Source organism: Platalea leucorodia, assembly GCF_965183815.1.
Source record: "Platalea leucorodia genome assembly, chromosome: 8".
Classification (NCBI taxonomy): Eukaryota; Metazoa; Chordata; class Aves; order Pelecaniformes; family Threskiornithidae; genus Platalea; species Platalea leucorodia.
In genome coordinates, this window is record NC_138830.1 from 34,499,603 (window position 1) to 34,517,401 (window position 17,799).

Below are 17,799 nucleotides of genomic sequence, written 5' to 3' on the forward strand. Positions count from 1 at the left end.
GAAGCGCATACACTTCTGAGTGTAGTACCTAGAGCAGGACTGCTGTGAGGGACACTGTCACGAAGACATTTCCACTTCTGAGCGGTTGAGCTGAGCTGTTCCAACCCACTGACCTCCCATTAGCACTGTTTGCACACTGATGAAAAGGACGGGCGCCCAGCTTTCACAGCCTCCTTCTGGCTCATGCATGGCTCCCTGGTCCACACCACCCATAAACATGCCCATGTAAGGTTTCTTAAATCCAATACAACTTCAAAAAACACTGCAAAGGATGGAGTAGTTCTCCAGCTTCTGCACAAAGAGGTTTGGCTGAACCAGGGTATCCCACCCACTCTGGATTCACGCTCTTCGGGACACTGCTGCAGAAAAGCTGAATGACCTGTCAAAAGCACCGGTGCAGGAGCAATGGCCTTTGAGCAGAATAGCCAACTGCAGCTCCTCTGAACTCACTCAGAACAAGAGTTTTCCATCACCACCTCTGCATCTCTAGGAGGCTGGCTTGCACTTCTCCTGGATGGCGGTTTAAGGAAGGGGCTGGTTGGGTAGAGCAGAAATTGCTTAATGGAATGGGAACAATTATGAATGGCACAAGCTGAGATAAAAAAATGCATTCAGAATGTCTTTAATCATGTAACACTAAAACTTCTTTACAGTGTCATGGCAATCTACACTTCACCATCTGCTTGATTTTTGTTCTGCCCCCATTTCTCAAATACAGAATAAAAATGACATTTTAAAACAGAACACATGGCTGTTTCTACAAGACTTCACTGCTTCAAGTGAGCATTTTTTGCCTGTTAGTCTTGTATAAACTTCTTAGAAGATCACCAGAATTCTTTCTTTCCGTAAGAATTTTAAAAGATAAAGCTCTCTCCTCCCTACCCTCAGACCTTCATTACATTACTAGGTGTGTAGGTGTGCCTTCTGGTTTAGGATGGCTGCCTTTCTTCCAGGCTCAGTATGCAACCCAGAAATGGAGGGGGGGGGGGGGGGGGGGAGATATAATGAGTTATTTCAGGAGTATCTGAGTGTATTAAAGTTGAGAGGTTAGCTAGAAAGATTATATTTGGGGCAAAAGGATGCATCAAGCATCCATCAGGGCTTTGGAAGATACTCTGTACTACATCATACATGGAGGGATTTCGTTATGGACCATCAAAGAAACTGTTGCTACGAAAGACAGAAGAGACGATCTTTCCAGTGGAATTAATAGTGCCTTCACTATCCGAGCTGGACTCCGAATCACTGCTTCCCGAGTAGGCGCCCAGGCCAGGCAGGATCCCAATGCACACGGCCGCTGAGGGACAGTGGACCGTGGAGCCTCCTACTGAGCTGCTCCCCAAGGGAACACAGGATGGTTTTTCTGAAAGAGAGGTACCTCAGTCAAAAACGAGAGCACAGGAAAGGGCTTTTAATCAGCCCAGGAACTGCCGCATGTCATTCACCTGCTACTCCCGCATCAGCAGTGGATGATTGCAGGATTTAATTAAAACAGAAGGCAGCTTTATGCTGCAATAAAGCTATTCTGACAGGAAGGACTTGCTACCTCAGGGATTTTTTTTTTCTCATCACTAGTTTAAGCCCAGTTCTATGCTGGCATTACAGATTTTTATTCTAAAGTTGTCAGTTTGATGCTTGTCAAGTACTAAACCCACTAAATAAGAATAAATAGCACTGCTTTGTGTAATTGAATATTTTTTGTGATATAAGAGCATAGTTGGGGAAAAGTTTTATTCCATCACTCTGCTAGTCAACATCTCCAGTCTTCCACAGATAATTAATTATTTCCAGTGTTCTGAAAGTTTACTGAACAGAAGGAGATTCAGGAAGTGCCTTGAGTTGTCGTTACACAACTGCAGCTCACCCTGTTTGTGTCAGAGTATCTTGACAGCAAGTCAATTGCAGCCCTGACAGCTAAGACTGAAATGCAACTTAATTCTTCTTCTAGTTCCCCATAATTTTCTGAAACAACTTGGTGTCAGGACGGGCAAGATCACTTCATAGCATGAATAACTAATAGTGGAGGTATACAAATACATCAAATGCTGCTGGGAAGAGGAAAGGGATGATCTGTTCTCCATGTCTCCTGTTGACAGGAAAAGCACTAGGCTCGAAATGCAGCTATGGAGACTCCTATTTACCAGGTAAAACTCTTTAAGAGTAAAATCAGTTAAGCATTACAATAAATTGCCTAAGGAGGGTGCACAATCCCTATCTGTGGAGATTTCAGAGCGGCTTAGACAAACATCTGTCAGGAATGGTTTAGGCAGGGGATAGACTGATGACCTGTAGAGGTTCCCTCCAGCCCTATTTTCTATGCAGGCTGTCAGCACCTATAGTTACCATTTCTACTGCTTTCAGAGAGAACATGCCAACCACAGTCTGTGCTGTCTTGCATAATGAAGGAGCAGAAAAGCAAATCCTCTATCACATTTAACACCAAGTCAGTTGCTGTTCAGGTGAGAGACAGACAGCTTCCACATGCAGAAATCAGGACATACCTTGATTCTTTTCATCATGATCAGTATCTAGTTTCAACCTCTTCACACTGTTACCACCATCTGAACTGTGGAAAAAATAAGAAAGTGTCTTGTTCCTCATAAGCAACCACTTAATTACTGTGAAGTTAAAGTCACATCTTTGCCTCAAATGCTACAGTGAATGCCAGCAGGGTCCCCTGATGACCATCACCACTTCTAACTGCTGTTAACTGGGACTCCTTGGGGAACATGCAGGATCCTAGAAAGAGTCAACACCTACACTGCAAGTATCACCTGTTAACCTGGGAAACAGAAACACGCCTCTGGGAATCCAAGTCAGACCTCTTACACAGTAACCCTGAGCTGCCTATTCAGCTGGAAGTACCCCACAGGAGATCAGGAATGACTGCCTGAGCTTCAGCCACCCCACACGGCCACAGGCTTGCACACGTGGATGATTACCACGCCTGATGGTGCAACGCTGGTGTCTTTCCCCCTCCACGGTTTCCCTCCACTCCTTCAAGCACCTAGAAAGTCTGTTCTAAAACATCTAGAAATCTTGCAGCCGGTAAGAAGCCCAATAGGTTTTATAGCAATTCACACACAGCTGCAGTGTCTGAACTAAAAAAAAAAGGCGTCCTTTTTGGGCCCAAAGTGGTGTTGGGGGAAAGGAGTGTTACTGGACTTCCGACTCTTCAGAACTTCTATAGCTCTTCCTTGTCACTGCTCAGTTTCTTTTTCCCCCTCTTGCATGTTCCCAGTCATAAGTCATCCACATAAACAAATGTTTCCCAGCTTCAGCTGTGATGAACTAAAGTGATGCATTTTTATGCATTAACTCTTTTCTGTCCCTGTCAGAACATGCAGTACAGATGAAAGGTTATTCTGTGCAGGGAGGTTTTAATAGTTATACAGTGTACAGGAAACTACAAAGTTCAGAGAGCAGATGTTGAACTCACGCTACACTTAGTTTTGGCCAGTTTTCAATAAAAGATAAGATGGCAAAAATAGAAGACTGCAAAGCAAGTCTGTGATGGCACTGACATGTAAGTTAAGATGCTCTCTTCAAATAGATGCCATCTGCAGACTTTAGATCTGCCACTGAGTACATGCCAGCTCCTCTACATCCTACTGGGTTACAAGAAAAAAAAAAACATTGTTGGTTGCTTGTTATCAGTTCAGGGTTTCTCTTCTCTGCCCTCCAAAAATCCCAAACAACTACCCAGCCCTCTCCATGTTAGGTAGTGGAAGTGCTTACTTCAGTTTCCAGACATGCAATTACTGCTGTACTGGGAGCTAAACATCACCCTACAAGATACACTTCTAAAATAATCTCTCATTCTCTGGGACAGATTCAAAAACACTGACTGAACTTCTAGATGTCAGTAATCATCTTAAGTATTAGACGACTCATCTCTGGGAAATAAGTCTGGTCCCACATGCCTAGTTTCTCCATAACCTGTAGCACAACAGCAGCTGCATTTGCAGGCCAAGATCAAAACAGCAAACAGATCACAAACCCAGCTGCCATCTCCCTGGGATGGAAAGGGTGCTGATGTATCAGTGCAAATCAGCAAGGAACAAGGGAAGTTTGCCTGATGCCCTTGGGATCAAATTGGTACACAAAGCTCTTCTCTTGTAACCTATGTCTCCCCCATGCTGCCCCCAGTAGCAATTAAAACAATCCATTTTAGACACAAGTAAAATCAGCTGATAGATTATGCAAACGTGAATGAAATTACATGAGTGAGGTGACACTGATATCTACAAATAGAGATGTAAAACAGATTCCCTCTAGATCCCCAAGCAGGGTTGCCCAAGCCTGGCAGTCTAGAACGAAGATTCTACCCACTTGCTTTACACATGCTTATCTATTTGAATTGCTTCATGTTTTTTCCCACAGTTTGTGAGAGCCTATAGAAACAAGGCTGGTCTTTTCTTATACCTCCCCCCTTTTTTCTTTAGGGCTAAGGTTCACACCTCACTCTCTGGAGGCAGTTTTGGCCTGCCTCCCTTTACACTGTTAACTGGGTTCCGTTCCTCGTGAATTTATAGAGGTGTGAAACTAACCTTCTGTGTTTCACAGCTCCTGCCAACAGCTTTGCCTGAGAGAATTTGTTCTTGTTTTCCACTGACTTCATGGGCAATTTCTTCTCAGTTTCCTTCTTTGGGTCCATACTGACTCCCACTTTAGTGAGAGTGCTGTGAATTAAGGGTTAAGGATCAACCAGGAAGGAATGGAGAGAACAGACACTTCCTCTCCAATATATTTAGTCAGCTCTGCTGACAGCAGCAACCCAAGTTCATTCACATATTCTATCAAAATAAACTTATTTGTAATGACATTTAGCTGGCACCTTTGGCCAAGACAGAAGAGACTTCACCCTCTCGGTTTGGAGCTGTCTCGGGTATCAGGACTAGCTCTCCCTGTAAAGACGTCCAGGCAGCAGGCTAGGAGTTGCTTTTCTGAAGTCAGGCACAACACACAACACACCCAGCACCCACAAACATATCCATCATCCTGCCTTTTCCTAAAGGTCTTAGAAAAGCAAAAGGGTCAGACTGGACCAAAAAAAAAAAAAAACCAAACCCAACAAAAAAAAAAAAAAAAACCAAAAAACCACCACCAAAAAACCAAACTCAAAAAACCACCAAAGGCAATGCAGTACTTCCCCCTTCTACAGGGATCAACACATGTGTAATTCAAATTTGCTGCTTCAACTCCTAATCCTTACCAAAAAAACTAAGTAGCAACATGTGGGCTCACTTCCACTCCTCAAACTCTGCTTTTGCTGAGCCCAGCAGACTTCAGCCTACCAAAGCAAAACAGTTCAATTTTCTGTTTTGGTATTTACCACTCTAACTTTTCAGCTGATCTCTTTGTAAGGGCCACAAGGCTTTTACTATCAGTTTGAACACCAACTCCAAGAGAAAGGAGACGGATCTGATTAAGGGTGCATGGGGTCCAAGATTCACCCAAAAAAGACTGCGACTGCACAGAAAAACCAAGTAGCTTACAACAGTGTTAGCAAAGTGGGATGCAGCTGAAACCTGTAATGAGGTGGAGAAGCTTAAGCAGGTTCTCAGACAGGATAAGGAGGAGCATGGTCTGTTATTAAGGCTCACCCATTCTGTACACACACTAAACAGGTATCCTTCTGTGGCAGGATCTAGTCCCATCCCTGATAACAGTTAATGTCCAGCTTTATCGAATGAAGCAAGGTCCTCAAAGATCCTGTTTGTTAATGAGGTGCCACTGGAGTCACAAAAGCTTCTGCAAAACTTTTAAACTGCACATAGCAAAGGCAAATCAACCTAATTTAAAGGGGTATTTTTTTATAACCCTAAATCTAGCTTTTTACCAGTTTCTTCTCTGACTACAATTCCACTGATTAGGTGGGTGACATAACCACAAGCTGGAGTTTCACAGGTGCCCCAGTTATTGTAGACAAATATTGGACAGTGAATTTCACATTGATGGACCATATATTTGAAGTTGTATTTTTTTTCCCTGCTGAACATTTGCAAATCAAACTCCTACACCTTCCTTTGAAGTGACACACTAAAAGTCTCCAATCATTTTACAATTAGGAGTGTTCAGATGCTATTCCTTATTTGATTTTCCTAAGGATACAGCAGTAACCCAGACTGCTACCTACCTCAACTGAAAGTCTTCTTAGTCAAAACCAGACTGTTCAATTTTATTTATTTTTTAAGATGGCACAGGAGTGCCATCCTGTGGCTATCAGAAGCAATCTGAAAGTTCATTGTGTCAAACATGGTTTGATGTTGCAACATGCGATTCCTCACGCTGCAGCGTTCAACTTCCACATACATTATTGTCATATTCTAATACTGCACTACAAAAGCCTGGCTGAGGAACCCAAAGACTTTTCTTTTAAAAGACACCAAATTACAGGCTTTTCACTTCCATCCAGGATGCCATTCTCCTAACACTCCTCAACCACCAGAGACACAGCACATTTTTAAGAGATTTTATATGTACTGTATAATTGCTGCCATTAGCAAATGTAACACTATACCTAGCCAAGAAGCGTCCCCTCCCAGGAAGACTAAAATAAAATAGAAAATAAACCTCTCAATCTTAAATATCAACTGCATTAAAAAAGCTGTCCTACAGTAAAACCTGCTTCTTGGAGGGGGACCTTTCCTACATTTACATAGGATTTAAGACAAAAGGATGTTGTTCTGGAACACTTCTTGGAACAGGCTTAAAAAAGTAGCTGTAAATCTTTAAACACAGTCAGATCAGTGGAGTCTGGATACGGTAAGGAGCCAAAAAACCCTAGTTATTCATGTAGGAGGAAGTAAAATTCCTATGCATCCATGCATACGAATTTCTTATGCTCAAGTGCGCATTAAAGCATTCCAAGGCACGTTTATCCTTAAGATATATTTCATGATTGTTCAACCTAAAAAATGAAGAAAAAAGAAAGAAAAAAAAGCTCTGTACTTGAATACTAACGTAGGTTTTACCATGAAATTAATGCCTCTGGGTAGCTTAAATTGGATGTTATAACAGGAAAAAGACCAAATAATCAAACCCACTGGGTTGACATTCCTCTTATTAGTTTGGAAGAGCACTTGAACAGCACCTATAGATCCAGCATGTTTACCTGGTACCCACTGTTTTTTGTCACTGTAGTGATAAAAAGTTAGTAACAACCTGCAGATGGAAAAACACCCTTTGCATTTTAAAAGAATACCACCAAAAATTTCAAACACAGGAGTCATTTTGCAAGTTGCTCTGAGGTTGCTTGAAATATTATGTTTAAATTAAAAAAAAAAAAAAAAAAGAAAAAAAAAGGCAACAGAATGGGCAAAACTTCTTAGTTTCTCATCAGATGAGCTGACTATAAAACATTCTCCTTCCCTGCACCCCATCAGCAATAAGTTCTACAGTTTTATTTACATCCAGACTTCAGATACAGAGCCAGACGATATTACCAAGACTGCAAAGACTGAGGTTAGATGGCCTGTACGTCTTGAACAGGCCCTGCTCAGTAAATTCAGGGATCAGTGTGTTATGTGGCTAATTCAAGACAACATAAGATTCCCTCTGGGCTAGTATGGTTCACCCCAGATGTATGTGACCTAACTAGAGCTGTCGGCTGCTGCCACAGCACAATCTTATACTGCACATCCCTGCGTCAGCCAGACCCGCAAGCAACCATCACTGAAACTAAATATATCCCATGAACATCCCATTATTACATCCAACAAATCAAGAAAATATTCCAAATTCATCAACCAACTACAGTGTATTTCTGAAGTAAAAAAATGCATCAGTGTTGCTTTTTCATAAACGCATTACTGAGATAACTTAGATGCTCTTCACAGAACACATGCTCTAAGTTGTAAATCATTAACTAGTACAAGGTAATGCAGATCTTTGCAGCATTGGCACTATTCAGCTTTATTTGCTGACTGTTTTTGGTTACCTCATTGTGTCCACAAACTCTTTCATCGAAACTAAAGCATCCTTGAGAACTTGTGCTTCGTTCACTGATGGCTTAAAAGCAATAGTTTTCATTAGGAGGCAAAGAAACCATCAGGTTCTGCACAGATTCAGTAAACCCCAAAAAAACAACATTTAGCTTAGCACAGAAATCCTCAAATCATTGCAACCTCCCTTGACTGGCGCTGATTAGAGAGAAAAAGCATCTTATATTATTTTCTAGCACATCTTCATGAAAATTTGGCATTTAACAGCAAAGCCAAACTGTCCTGCTCTTAGTATTGCCTAAACGTCTGTATTACCAAGAGGAGCTGTGTCTCCATGGGCACTGACTTCCCAGAAGAAAGTCAGCGCATCTGCATGGATGTATTTAATTTCTCATCCTGCAGTTATCAGCAAGGGAGAAAGTAGCTAATACTTCAAGAAGAATGACAGAGCAAGCAATTCAAACATTATTTCAAACAGGTATGCTAAACCAGCCAATATGCAGTTAAAAAAAACAAACAAGAACATTTACTTTTCGATAAGAAGACAAAAGCAAAAGATTAGAAGTAATAAGTTGTTTTTCCTTTACGTTCTCTTTCTCTTTTTAGCTATAGTATTTCATGCCCTCAATAACGGAAAAAAACCCCAAACAATGGGGAGGGGGAGAAGGAAAGCAAAGTACCAAAGACATGTGGAGGTTGAGGGGGAGGAATATCAAACATTACAGTGGGAGATCCAAGCTACAATGAAAACATTAAACTTCAAAAGTCTCTCATTGTACATGTTCCATAAAGCAGTTTTATAGAAAGAATGTCAATGACAGAATAAAACTACAGCTCAGTATCTTATCCTCCTCTATATAACAGCCAGACATTTTAATGCAAAGGATATTCTGTATTCATTTAGTTCTTTCAGCTCTTCTTCTCTTCGTTGCTTTTCTAGTAGCTCTTGCTGCCGAGAAACCTCATCAAGGAAATGCGTCTCATCTTCATCTAAGCCTCTTACCATATTTTCTGAATAAAGGAAAAAAATGCATATTGATAAGCTAAAACCACTTAGGGAGCAGCCATTTATTTTGCGTTACTTCGCCACTCTCTTAGAACATTTTCCGACGATTTCAAACTGCCCCATAAATGTAGGCAAGCATCCACATCTCACATATGGCATTTCTAATACTGCCGAGGTAGACCAATTTGCACAAAATCACTGGGAACACGGGGAGTAGAGTCCTGGGTGACTGAGTGAACTGGGTACTCCAGCAGTCACACTGTTGTGCCGAGAAAAGGGTACAAAGCAAACTCCACACGCTATCTGCTGGATTCTGCAATTAAGGAGGAAAAATACTTCCCGGTTAATGATACTGGATGCTAATAAGCTGCAACTCTTGCACACTCAAGCACACAAACTACAAGAAACTAACACAGTTTGAACACAACACTATTACCACAGAGAAAAGCAAGACACAATTCACTGGAAGCCATGAAATGCTATTGGACTTGCTGATATAATTAAGGAAAAGCAACCAAGTTTTCACACAAGCAGCCTTTCTGCAGTTCTGAAACACCATTTGGAACAGGCTACACAAAACAAGGAATAATCACATTGAGCAATGATATATTTGTTGTTTTGGTTTCAGACACCGAGTTTAAGCCTGTCTCCTCAGAATCTGTTCTTAAACCAACGAGTAACTGGAAAAAAATACATTACTTCTCCCCATAAGTCTTGCCTCAAAATAGGAAGTACATTTTCTTAAAGCAAACAATTAGTAACTTAACTTAGAGATTAACATCTGTTTTGTTTTGGTTTTTTTTTTTTTTTAAAAAAAAGTAGAAGCAAGACAATTCCTAACTTCCAAATAAAAACAAATTCTTTCTAAACATGCTACCCTACTTTAAGGAAAGTACACGCTAGTGCAGTAGGAAGGTCTTTTATTTCCTGTTCTGCAAATGTTCAACGTCTCTCAATCAAATGATTTAGTTAGAAAGGTAATAAAAAATACTTTTTAGAAAGACCAAGTCTTGCTGTTTGTAGTCATCCTCAGAAATCTTAACCCAAACATCACCTTTAGTCTTCATTAGAGTTTAATTCCATAAGAGGATTTTCAGGCTTTTACATGAGGTCATCATATTTTTTTTTAATCTTCACCCACACAGCCAAGTCTTACTTACTTTAATGGCAAGCTAAAAAATTTACACTGATAATTGGCAAGCTTTGGTGTTTGACAGAAAAGCTCTAGAAATCGATTATTATTTGAGGTTACTTTTTAAAGGCTGATCCCTACTCTTTCCAACTCTAAGAATGCAGAGCTCATTCGTAAATCTTTAAACAGTAACTTGTAGCATTCACTACTACTGCTGAGGGCCCCTTCAAACAGACACCAAAGGTAGTGAAACTCTGGACATTTTCTGAAGTGACTGACATGAATTAATTTCATTCTCTGCCTGCCTGATCTGCAAACTAAGAGAAGCAGCCATAGAGATCCTTACAGCTGACATTATTGAGATTCCCTACTAAATAGTCTGCAGTAGGTTTTGTTCTCCAGGTTAGCAAGTATCTGTCAGTCCGCAAGGGTTGCCTTAAAAGCAGCAGTAACTTCTCAGTTACCCTCCGCTCAGGGATGCCTCTCATTCCAGTGCTTGGCTTACAGGTTTCCTGCCTGAACCAAAGGGAAGACTGCAGATCTAATATAACTCGGCAAGAGAAACAACTTAGACAGTTATTAGAGGCCTTTCCCATCTAGGTTGATAGCAGTCAGTTTCCTGGTGGCTACTTGGACAAGAATTGCTTAGTCACATCACCAAAGACGACTTGGATCAAAAGTTTACTGAAGTAAACTGCAAACTCTCCAGCTGGAAAGAACCCTGTAGGTACAGTTGGAGACTTCAATGCATTCATGCTGCTATCTATACGTTCCACTTTTCATCACTAAAAATACAAGCAAAACTTAAGACATAGGGAATAACTTCCACTTATCCTTATTTTGGTTACCACAGTTGTTCACAAAAGAAAATTTTTGAAGTTGCATTTTAGAGAATAATAGTATTATTTTTCATTTAAAATGCTATAACATTCTTCTAAAACTATTTTACTTTGAAAGGAAGACATTCTTGCAATGCTGAATAACCTAGCAGAAAGAACTGCTAGTCTGTACACTGTTTTTTAATCTACACAAAAGGTTTAGAGTAACTAAGTTTGTGTGTTTATGCAAACACAGTTCTTAAGCGTTAAGGTGTTTCTCCTCCCAAGTCCCATCATCAGTTCTGACTAATCGGAATGGCAGTGAAGTAAACTCATTTTCTACTCCTCCAGAATTCCCATGGATAGAAAAAATACTTATGAACATTTTAAGGCAAATTCAAGCATATTAGGGGACAAATCTTGTCACAAGTGGCCAAACTGGGCTGAACTCTGATGAGGTAAACTAGTGGTCCACAGTCCACTCAAAACTGATCTTTAGTTAGTCAGTTCCTCCCACTTACCTTCTTCTCCCAAAGAAATCTGGCTACAGGAACGATTCTAAAAGCATGTACTACAAAACAGGAAAGGCAATCATGGTAATCAGTAATGCACTCGATAGCATCTGCAGGGGCAGGGAGTGTTATCTAACAGAACTCAAAGATCATGCCATAGTTAAAGGTAAAACATAGTTTTGTTGCGTCACAAATACAAGAGAAATTCTAGACAGAATCCAGTTAGGCAAACTGGAGCTTAAAGAACACAATAGTTTGAGGGTAAGGCTTCCAGCTAAAGAACCAAAATCGATTAGAACCCATCTTAAAATGGAGTCCCACAGTATCATCCTCACTTCTCTTTAGATACAGCCAATAGCTCCCTTTTTCTCCAAATGGTTGACTAATAATTTTCTAGTTCTCATTATCATCTTTGCACTCAGCAGCACATACACAGGGGATACAATGCAAAGGATTTTTCCATAAAACCAGAAATTCAAGCATCAGTAGAAATTAGGTTTCCATTTCATTAGAAGAGTTAAATATCTACTTTTTGAATCAACTCCTGTATGTTTACTTCTTCCAAATAATAACCTTGAGCCTCAAATCACTTTTGCATCAACAAATTACAGCTTGGAAATGTAGCAGCTGCCGGAACAGGATTTCTTCTTATTGATTGAAATAGGATGGTCTTGTGTTAAAGCATGAGTTGCAAGAGTCACAAAACCACATTACATTTCCACTTTTCCACGGATTGGTATCAGGGTTTTTTTTGATTTAATGTGCAAAATAAGCCTGGTATTCCACACTTTATAGGAATGCAGCTTCATAACTGCAAGCAACTTTTGAGTTTTGGATGTGTGCAGTGCTGTCTCAGCGCCCAGAACAATGCGTTATTTGCAGGAACATCCACCATCCTTGAAAAATACAAGATTTCAATAATACTTTTCTGAAGCCTCTCTTTATCTCTCAGAGAGGCAGACAGGACAGACAGATATATCCCTTAGTTAGATGTTGTATACAGCTGTTGCACACAATACATGCAGTTTGCTGGGTTTTGTTTCAAAATAGTAACCGCTGATGCTTACTGAATTTAAATTGCTCCTCAAACTCCTGCTGCTTCTTTTCTCTCTGTTCCTGAAGTCTTTCATACAACGAACGTGGATCATATGCCTCCTCTGGGCATTCTGAAAGGAAGAAATAAATCAGAAAATAAGACCACGTTAGAAATACTAAATTGCCAACAGTTCTTAGTTTCTTTATGTAAAAACCTTTTGAACTTGTAGAATACAAGCTATTACCTTTTATTTCTGTTTTCCACAAAAGTGAAATACTCTCAGATCTCTTTCTTATAATTATTAAAATCTAACCCATACCTTCTGGATCCTCAGGTTTTCGGACCTTTTCCCATTCCTCTTGCCTTCTCTTTCGTCGTTCCTCTAGCTCCGATTCAGACACAAACCTCTTGTTAATCACAAGATCAGCAGTACCATCTCCCCCATCCATTGTGGAGCAGCCCGTCCTAGAAACACAATATGAAAGACACCAGGGGCCTGATTTCACTTGCCAGTGCATGAGAAATTACTACACATCCTGAAAAACAGACCCGCTGCACTTCAGTTCTCTAAAGACCACTACATAGTAAGTACTGATTGAGATACCTACTCACTGCATAACTGCTAAGACTAACAGCACCACCTATTACTCCTTCTTTACTCTTTTTCATAATTACATCTTCCCTGTTAGTCGGGCTGCTTTTCTAAAAGTCACATTTTAATGGAATTTTGCCCAGCCCACCTTGGATTTACCTTGCTTAAATAAATATAAAAATTAAATTAAAATAAATTTTAAAAACCCACACCTACACTCACATCCTTTTATTTCAGTTCTTACACTTCTCTGCTCTGGAGAAAGGATCTGACACTTTGCCCTCACTTCATCTAATTTCTTTTTGCCCATCCTGTGAAAACTTAAGAAAGCTTGTCTGTTTTCAACGATTTGAATACATATATGTATAAGTGCTTAACAGTGAGATATCAGAAATTAGCAACTAATCTCTCCAACCTTCAAAAGCATTCCGCACCTCTTTGCAGCTCTGGGGAGAGCTACGCTTGGACAGATGATGCAGGGGGACTGTCTGTCAGGGTTAGGCAGAGTTCAAGAGGCGAGTGAAAGAGGGAATTCCTTGGGCTAAAACTGGGCTGGGATCAGAAAACAGGAGCAGCACTTCTGACCAAGTGAGCACAGCCCCTGCTCACACGGTACACCCACCCTCTGCTTCAAGAGATCCTAATACTGAATATTGGCCAAGTACCCACGTCAGTACTAGGGGTAGAGTGGAGATGCTCCAAGGAATCATCTTAAGAAGGAAGCTCATGGTCTTGACACCTGTAAGCCCAGGATGAAACAAACTGCTTGTATTAGTTGTCAGTGGCTCCTTTCAAGGTTTATTCTTCCAGCTCCATGCTACAGAATGAAGCATTAATGCCTATTTTTGTTTCTTACATCAAGCCTGTATAGGCAAGTACAACGTAAACACAACACAAACACAGCTGTTCATTTAAAGTCATGCTAACCTCACACGTTTTTCTAGTTTCTTCTTATTTCCTTGGTATAACTTCACCACGTACCCCAAGAACTACAAATGATTTTGCCCTGCACTGTCAAATATTATTTATTTACGATCTCACCCTGCCTGCATTTCAGCACTGGAAGAGAACTCAGAACACTTACTCTTCCAGGGAGGGAAGGATGCAGTAACCCAAATAATGGAAGGAACCAGTTTATCATCCTTCCTTCCTACCACAAGGAACCACTCCTGCAGGAAGCAGACTCCCAAAAGTCTTACAAAACCTGATACTTTTGTGGGGTATTGTTTGTGATACGAATGGCGAATTGAGTATTTCAGGAGAAATCCAGGTTAGAACACTGGACAAATATTTGTTACAGCAGGAGGCATTCTTAAGGTGTGAATTATCAAAAGAAGACAAGAAAAAAGGATTCTCTTAAGAACTGGGGAAAGGAAGGACAGACCAAGGGCTGGTGATTTTCTCCTTTTTTAACCTTTGTTTCTTTCTTTTGTTTCGTTTTTAATATCTAACAAACCACCCTAAGACAAGTCCACTTTCCAGAAAGCACGGAACACCTGCTCTTTGAGTTCATTTCTGAAGCTGGAAATCTATAGAGAAGATGAAAATTGAATCTCCCTCCTGAATACTGGTTGTAATCACAAGGCCAGCTTTCTTACCCCGGTACTGTATAAACAAGATAACCTGGTTTTCCACTTATGTCATCTCAACCTGTCCATTTAGAGTAGAAATGAAAGGTTCCAATGCAATGGTGGCAGAAAGTCATAAAAAGAAACTGAGAGGGATTCAGCAAGGGCACAGTGTCATCTGGGGACTAAAGCCTTCAACAGCAAACCACCTGCCTTCTGGTTCAGTCAGTTCACTTAGACAATATATTTTAAGATACCTGAAGTGAATTAAGGTTTAATTATGACTTGACATACAGCTACAGTATTTTCACTACAATCCTGGAAAGCAGCATCTGATGAAACACATTTCAGCAAATAACAACTTTACTGACAACCACATCCTGGGGCACAAAGATGGGGAAAAAAATAAAAATCAAGCAGCATCACATTTAAGTACACTTGCACTTATTAAGTTTGCTGATCTTGTTGCATTCTTTGCCCTCCCCCATCTCAAACACACACAAAATCTTCCAGACCAAACAAAACACACGTGTTTTGAAACTGTTCCCTGTTCACCTATGTTTTTGTCTGGTGACTGCATTCGAGTGAGCGATACGTTGCCATTGTAAATGATGGAAGTATATGTCATAGCTGCAAACTGCACCTTTTGATACTACCAGCTAGTAACATTCCCAGGACCAAAAAAATAAAACTTCACTGCCCTTGCCATCACCTCGGCTAGAACAGATCTAGAGCAGAGACAACGTCTTGGGTACCCGTGTGCAGCTTCCAATACGTTCAGACCTCCGGTAAATAGCGGGCCCCTCGAGCCATCACTGCAGAAACTCGGGCAGCGCTCCCCGCACCGCCGCAGCGCATTAGATAAAGCGCCATGCACCGAGCCTGGAGACACCCTGCAGCCGAAGGTGAAGAGTCGCTCCCCACCAAGCCGCAGTCAGCCTGAAACCCGCCACCGGGACCGGCCGCCCGCTACTGACGGTGCCCGAGCACGCTCGGAGCGGGCGAGCGTCCCCGGCGCAGGCCTGGGCGTGTTGGGCCGGCGCCTGCTCCCAGCCCGCGCCGCCGAGCGCTCACCGCGACCTCCTCTCTCTACCTTCCCTCCACCTCCTCGCTCCGGGAGCGACCTCCCCCCGCGGTACGGCCTCCGGCCCGGCCCGGCCCGCCGCGCTCACAGGGCCCGGGCCCAGCCCTCTCCGCCCCTGCACCAGAAGGGCCCCGCACCGCTCTCACAGAGCCCCCGACACCTGCTCCAGGCCCCGCCACCCCCCGGGGCTCGGGCCGCCGCCGCCAGCACGTACCGCAGCCGCCGGCCCGTTACAGCGAGATGCGCGGCCCGGCCCAGAGCGCCGCCATTGATCCCCTCTCGCAGGCCCGCCCCAGTTCGTTGGCCGCCACCGGTCGCCCCACCCCTTCCGCCCGCAAGAGCCAACCGAGTGAACTCTTCCTTATGCGTCCCCTCCCCTCCGATAGCCAATCCCCGCTGCTCTTACGGAAGGCAGGCGCACGGGAGGGTTGGCTGCCTGGCGACGTCAGGGCGGCCCCGCGCCGCGATTGGGCGAAGCGCTCGGGCCGGGGCCGGGGCCATGGGCGGGGCGGGTCGCCCGGGAGACGGCGGGGGGCGGGGCCAGGCGGGGCGGGGCGGGGCCGGTCGGTGTGTGGCCTCCATTTTTCCGCCGTGCGCCGCCGCACAAAGGAGCGGCGGGGCTGGGCCCCGCGGCGGCCCCGCGGCCTTCCCGGTGGGGCTAAGGTAAGGTAAGGTAAGGTAAGGCAAGGCAAGGCAAGGCGGGGCCGGCACCGGCACCGCTACCGCCCGCGCCACCGCCCGCGGGCGGTGGCGGCTGTGGCGGGCGCCGCGGGGCTGAGGTGGAGCGGGGCGGGCAGCGGGCTGGCAGCGGACTGGCGCTGAGGGGAAGGGGCAGCGCTGGGCTCGGCTCGGCTCCGGTGGCGGCGGTGGTGGGCCCGGTGCGCTGAGGCCGGCCCTGGGTCAACGAGGGGAAGGCGCCGTACTCATTCCCCCCATCCGCTTCCGAGGGAGCCAGGCGTGCCAGCGGGGCAGGGTCCCGGTTGGGGTGAGGGCCGGGAGGCCGCCCGGGTGCGGGGCTGGGGACCGGGCCAGCGCAGCCCCGCCGGCCTGAGGCAGCGGCTCGCGCTCCTGTGGGGGCTGCTTATTTATACAGGTGCTGCCCTGGCTTTTGGGGGAGCCCGCTGCCTGGCCGGGGTCACCCGTACCCCCCGGGGAGGGCAACCAGCGAAAAAAGGCGGGTGGCTGCGGCCTGGCCACGCTTGCCTGGTGGACGGCCGGGCTGCTGGCACGCTGGGTGCTCCTGGTGCTGCGCCTGGAGGCCCCGGAGCCGGTAAGAGCTGGGCTCGGGTGTAAAGTTAAGAGCTCGCAAAAGAAAACGGCAAAACTTGAATAAAACGGGGGGTTGCTGGAACGGGGCACCCCAAGTCCGCTGCTGTTCGGCACGGTGAGGGGTTACAACTTTTTAACGGTGCCTCTCGGGTGCTGGGAGATCTTCCCGGTACTTGTATGACTTGCAAAACAAGGGCTTTGCCACAGCGGTTTGGTGCGGGTTGGGTTTTAGTGTGCAGGGGACAAAATGACATGCTGCTCGGCGGCCTGGTGGGAGCTCGGAAACACTCAGAAGAATTTTGTTGAGCCTTTGAATATTTTTATATTAATATAAAAAGTCAGAAGCCTGAAAACTATTTACTACTGTCAATGTAAAAATATTTCTGCAGAGCAAGTTTTATCTCTTTTACAGAGAAAATATGAAAATGTGGAGTGAGCTACCAAATGCAATTATTCATCTAGATCTTTTGTTTTGCATACTTGGGGAGTAGATAAGGCAGCGGCACCTTTCCTAGTAGTGTGCTAACACCATGGTACTGCTTTGCTCTCTTAGTTCAGTGCTTATAAAGCAGGTCTCTTCACTGCTTGTATTATGCCACTATCAAGTGTGCATTTCTCTTTTCAGCCCTGTGATTCTGTCCTGCTTATTGCTGTTTCTCTCTTGCATACCTTCATTCCCCCACCTTTTTCTTTTAATATTGCTGTCTCTTATCTTCTGTTGTGCAGCAGGAGGTACAGTGTCCCTTCTGGATAGAGTCTTAATGTAGGTCCCAAGAATGACTGTAGGTGTCTTATTTTCATTTTCTGTTTTGTTATTGCAAAATCTTGCTCTGAAT

General features: G+C 43.7%; 2 protein-coding genes across 6 annotated transcripts in view; one reads left to right on the forward strand and one right to left on the reverse strand.

Moving 5' to 3' along the window:
- Positions 1-646: 646 nt before the first annotated feature.
- On the reverse strand, positions 647-15,991 carry PSME3IP1 (proteasome activator subunit 3 interacting protein 1). The gene is made up of 7 exons (XM_082320841.1): positions 15,909-15,991; positions 12,770-12,915; positions 12,482-12,580; positions 8,835-8,957; positions 4,551-4,683; positions 2,502-2,566; positions 647-1,363 (listed from the first exon to the last, which is right to left on the reverse strand). The coding sequence occupies exons 2-7, from the start codon at positions 12,897-12,899 to the stop codon at positions 1,146-1,148; spliced, it is 768 nt and encodes a 255-aa protein (XP_082176967.1). The 5' UTR covers positions 12,900-12,915; positions 15,909-15,991; the 3' UTR covers positions 647-1,145.
- Positions 15,992-16,261: 270 nt separating this feature from the next.
- Positions 16,262-17,799, forward strand: part of RSPRY1 (ring finger and SPRY domain containing 1) — a 39,942-nt gene continuing 38,404 nt past the window's right edge. For 3 of the 5 annotated variants that reach the window (XM_082319498.1, XM_082319497.1, XM_082319501.1), the window contains exon 1: positions 16,480-16,964. The gene's annotated coding sequence lies outside the window, so the exon portion shown is untranslated. The other 2 variants (XM_082319500.1, XM_082319499.1) reach the window with 2 other exon arrangements.

Coding starts and splice junctions, on each gene's coding strand:
- PSME3IP1 (XM_082320841.1), bottom strand. CDS start 12,899: ATGGATGGGGGAGATGGTACTGCTGATCTTGTGATTAACAAGAGGTTT. Junction 12,581..12,769: donor AAAACCTGAGGATCCAGAAG/GTATGGGTTAGA, acceptor TCTTCCTTTCAG/AATGCCCAGAGGAGGCATAT. Junction 8,958..12,481: donor TGAGGAGCAATTTAAATTCA/GTAAGCATCAGC, acceptor TCCTTTATTCAG/AAAATATGGTAAGAGGCTTA.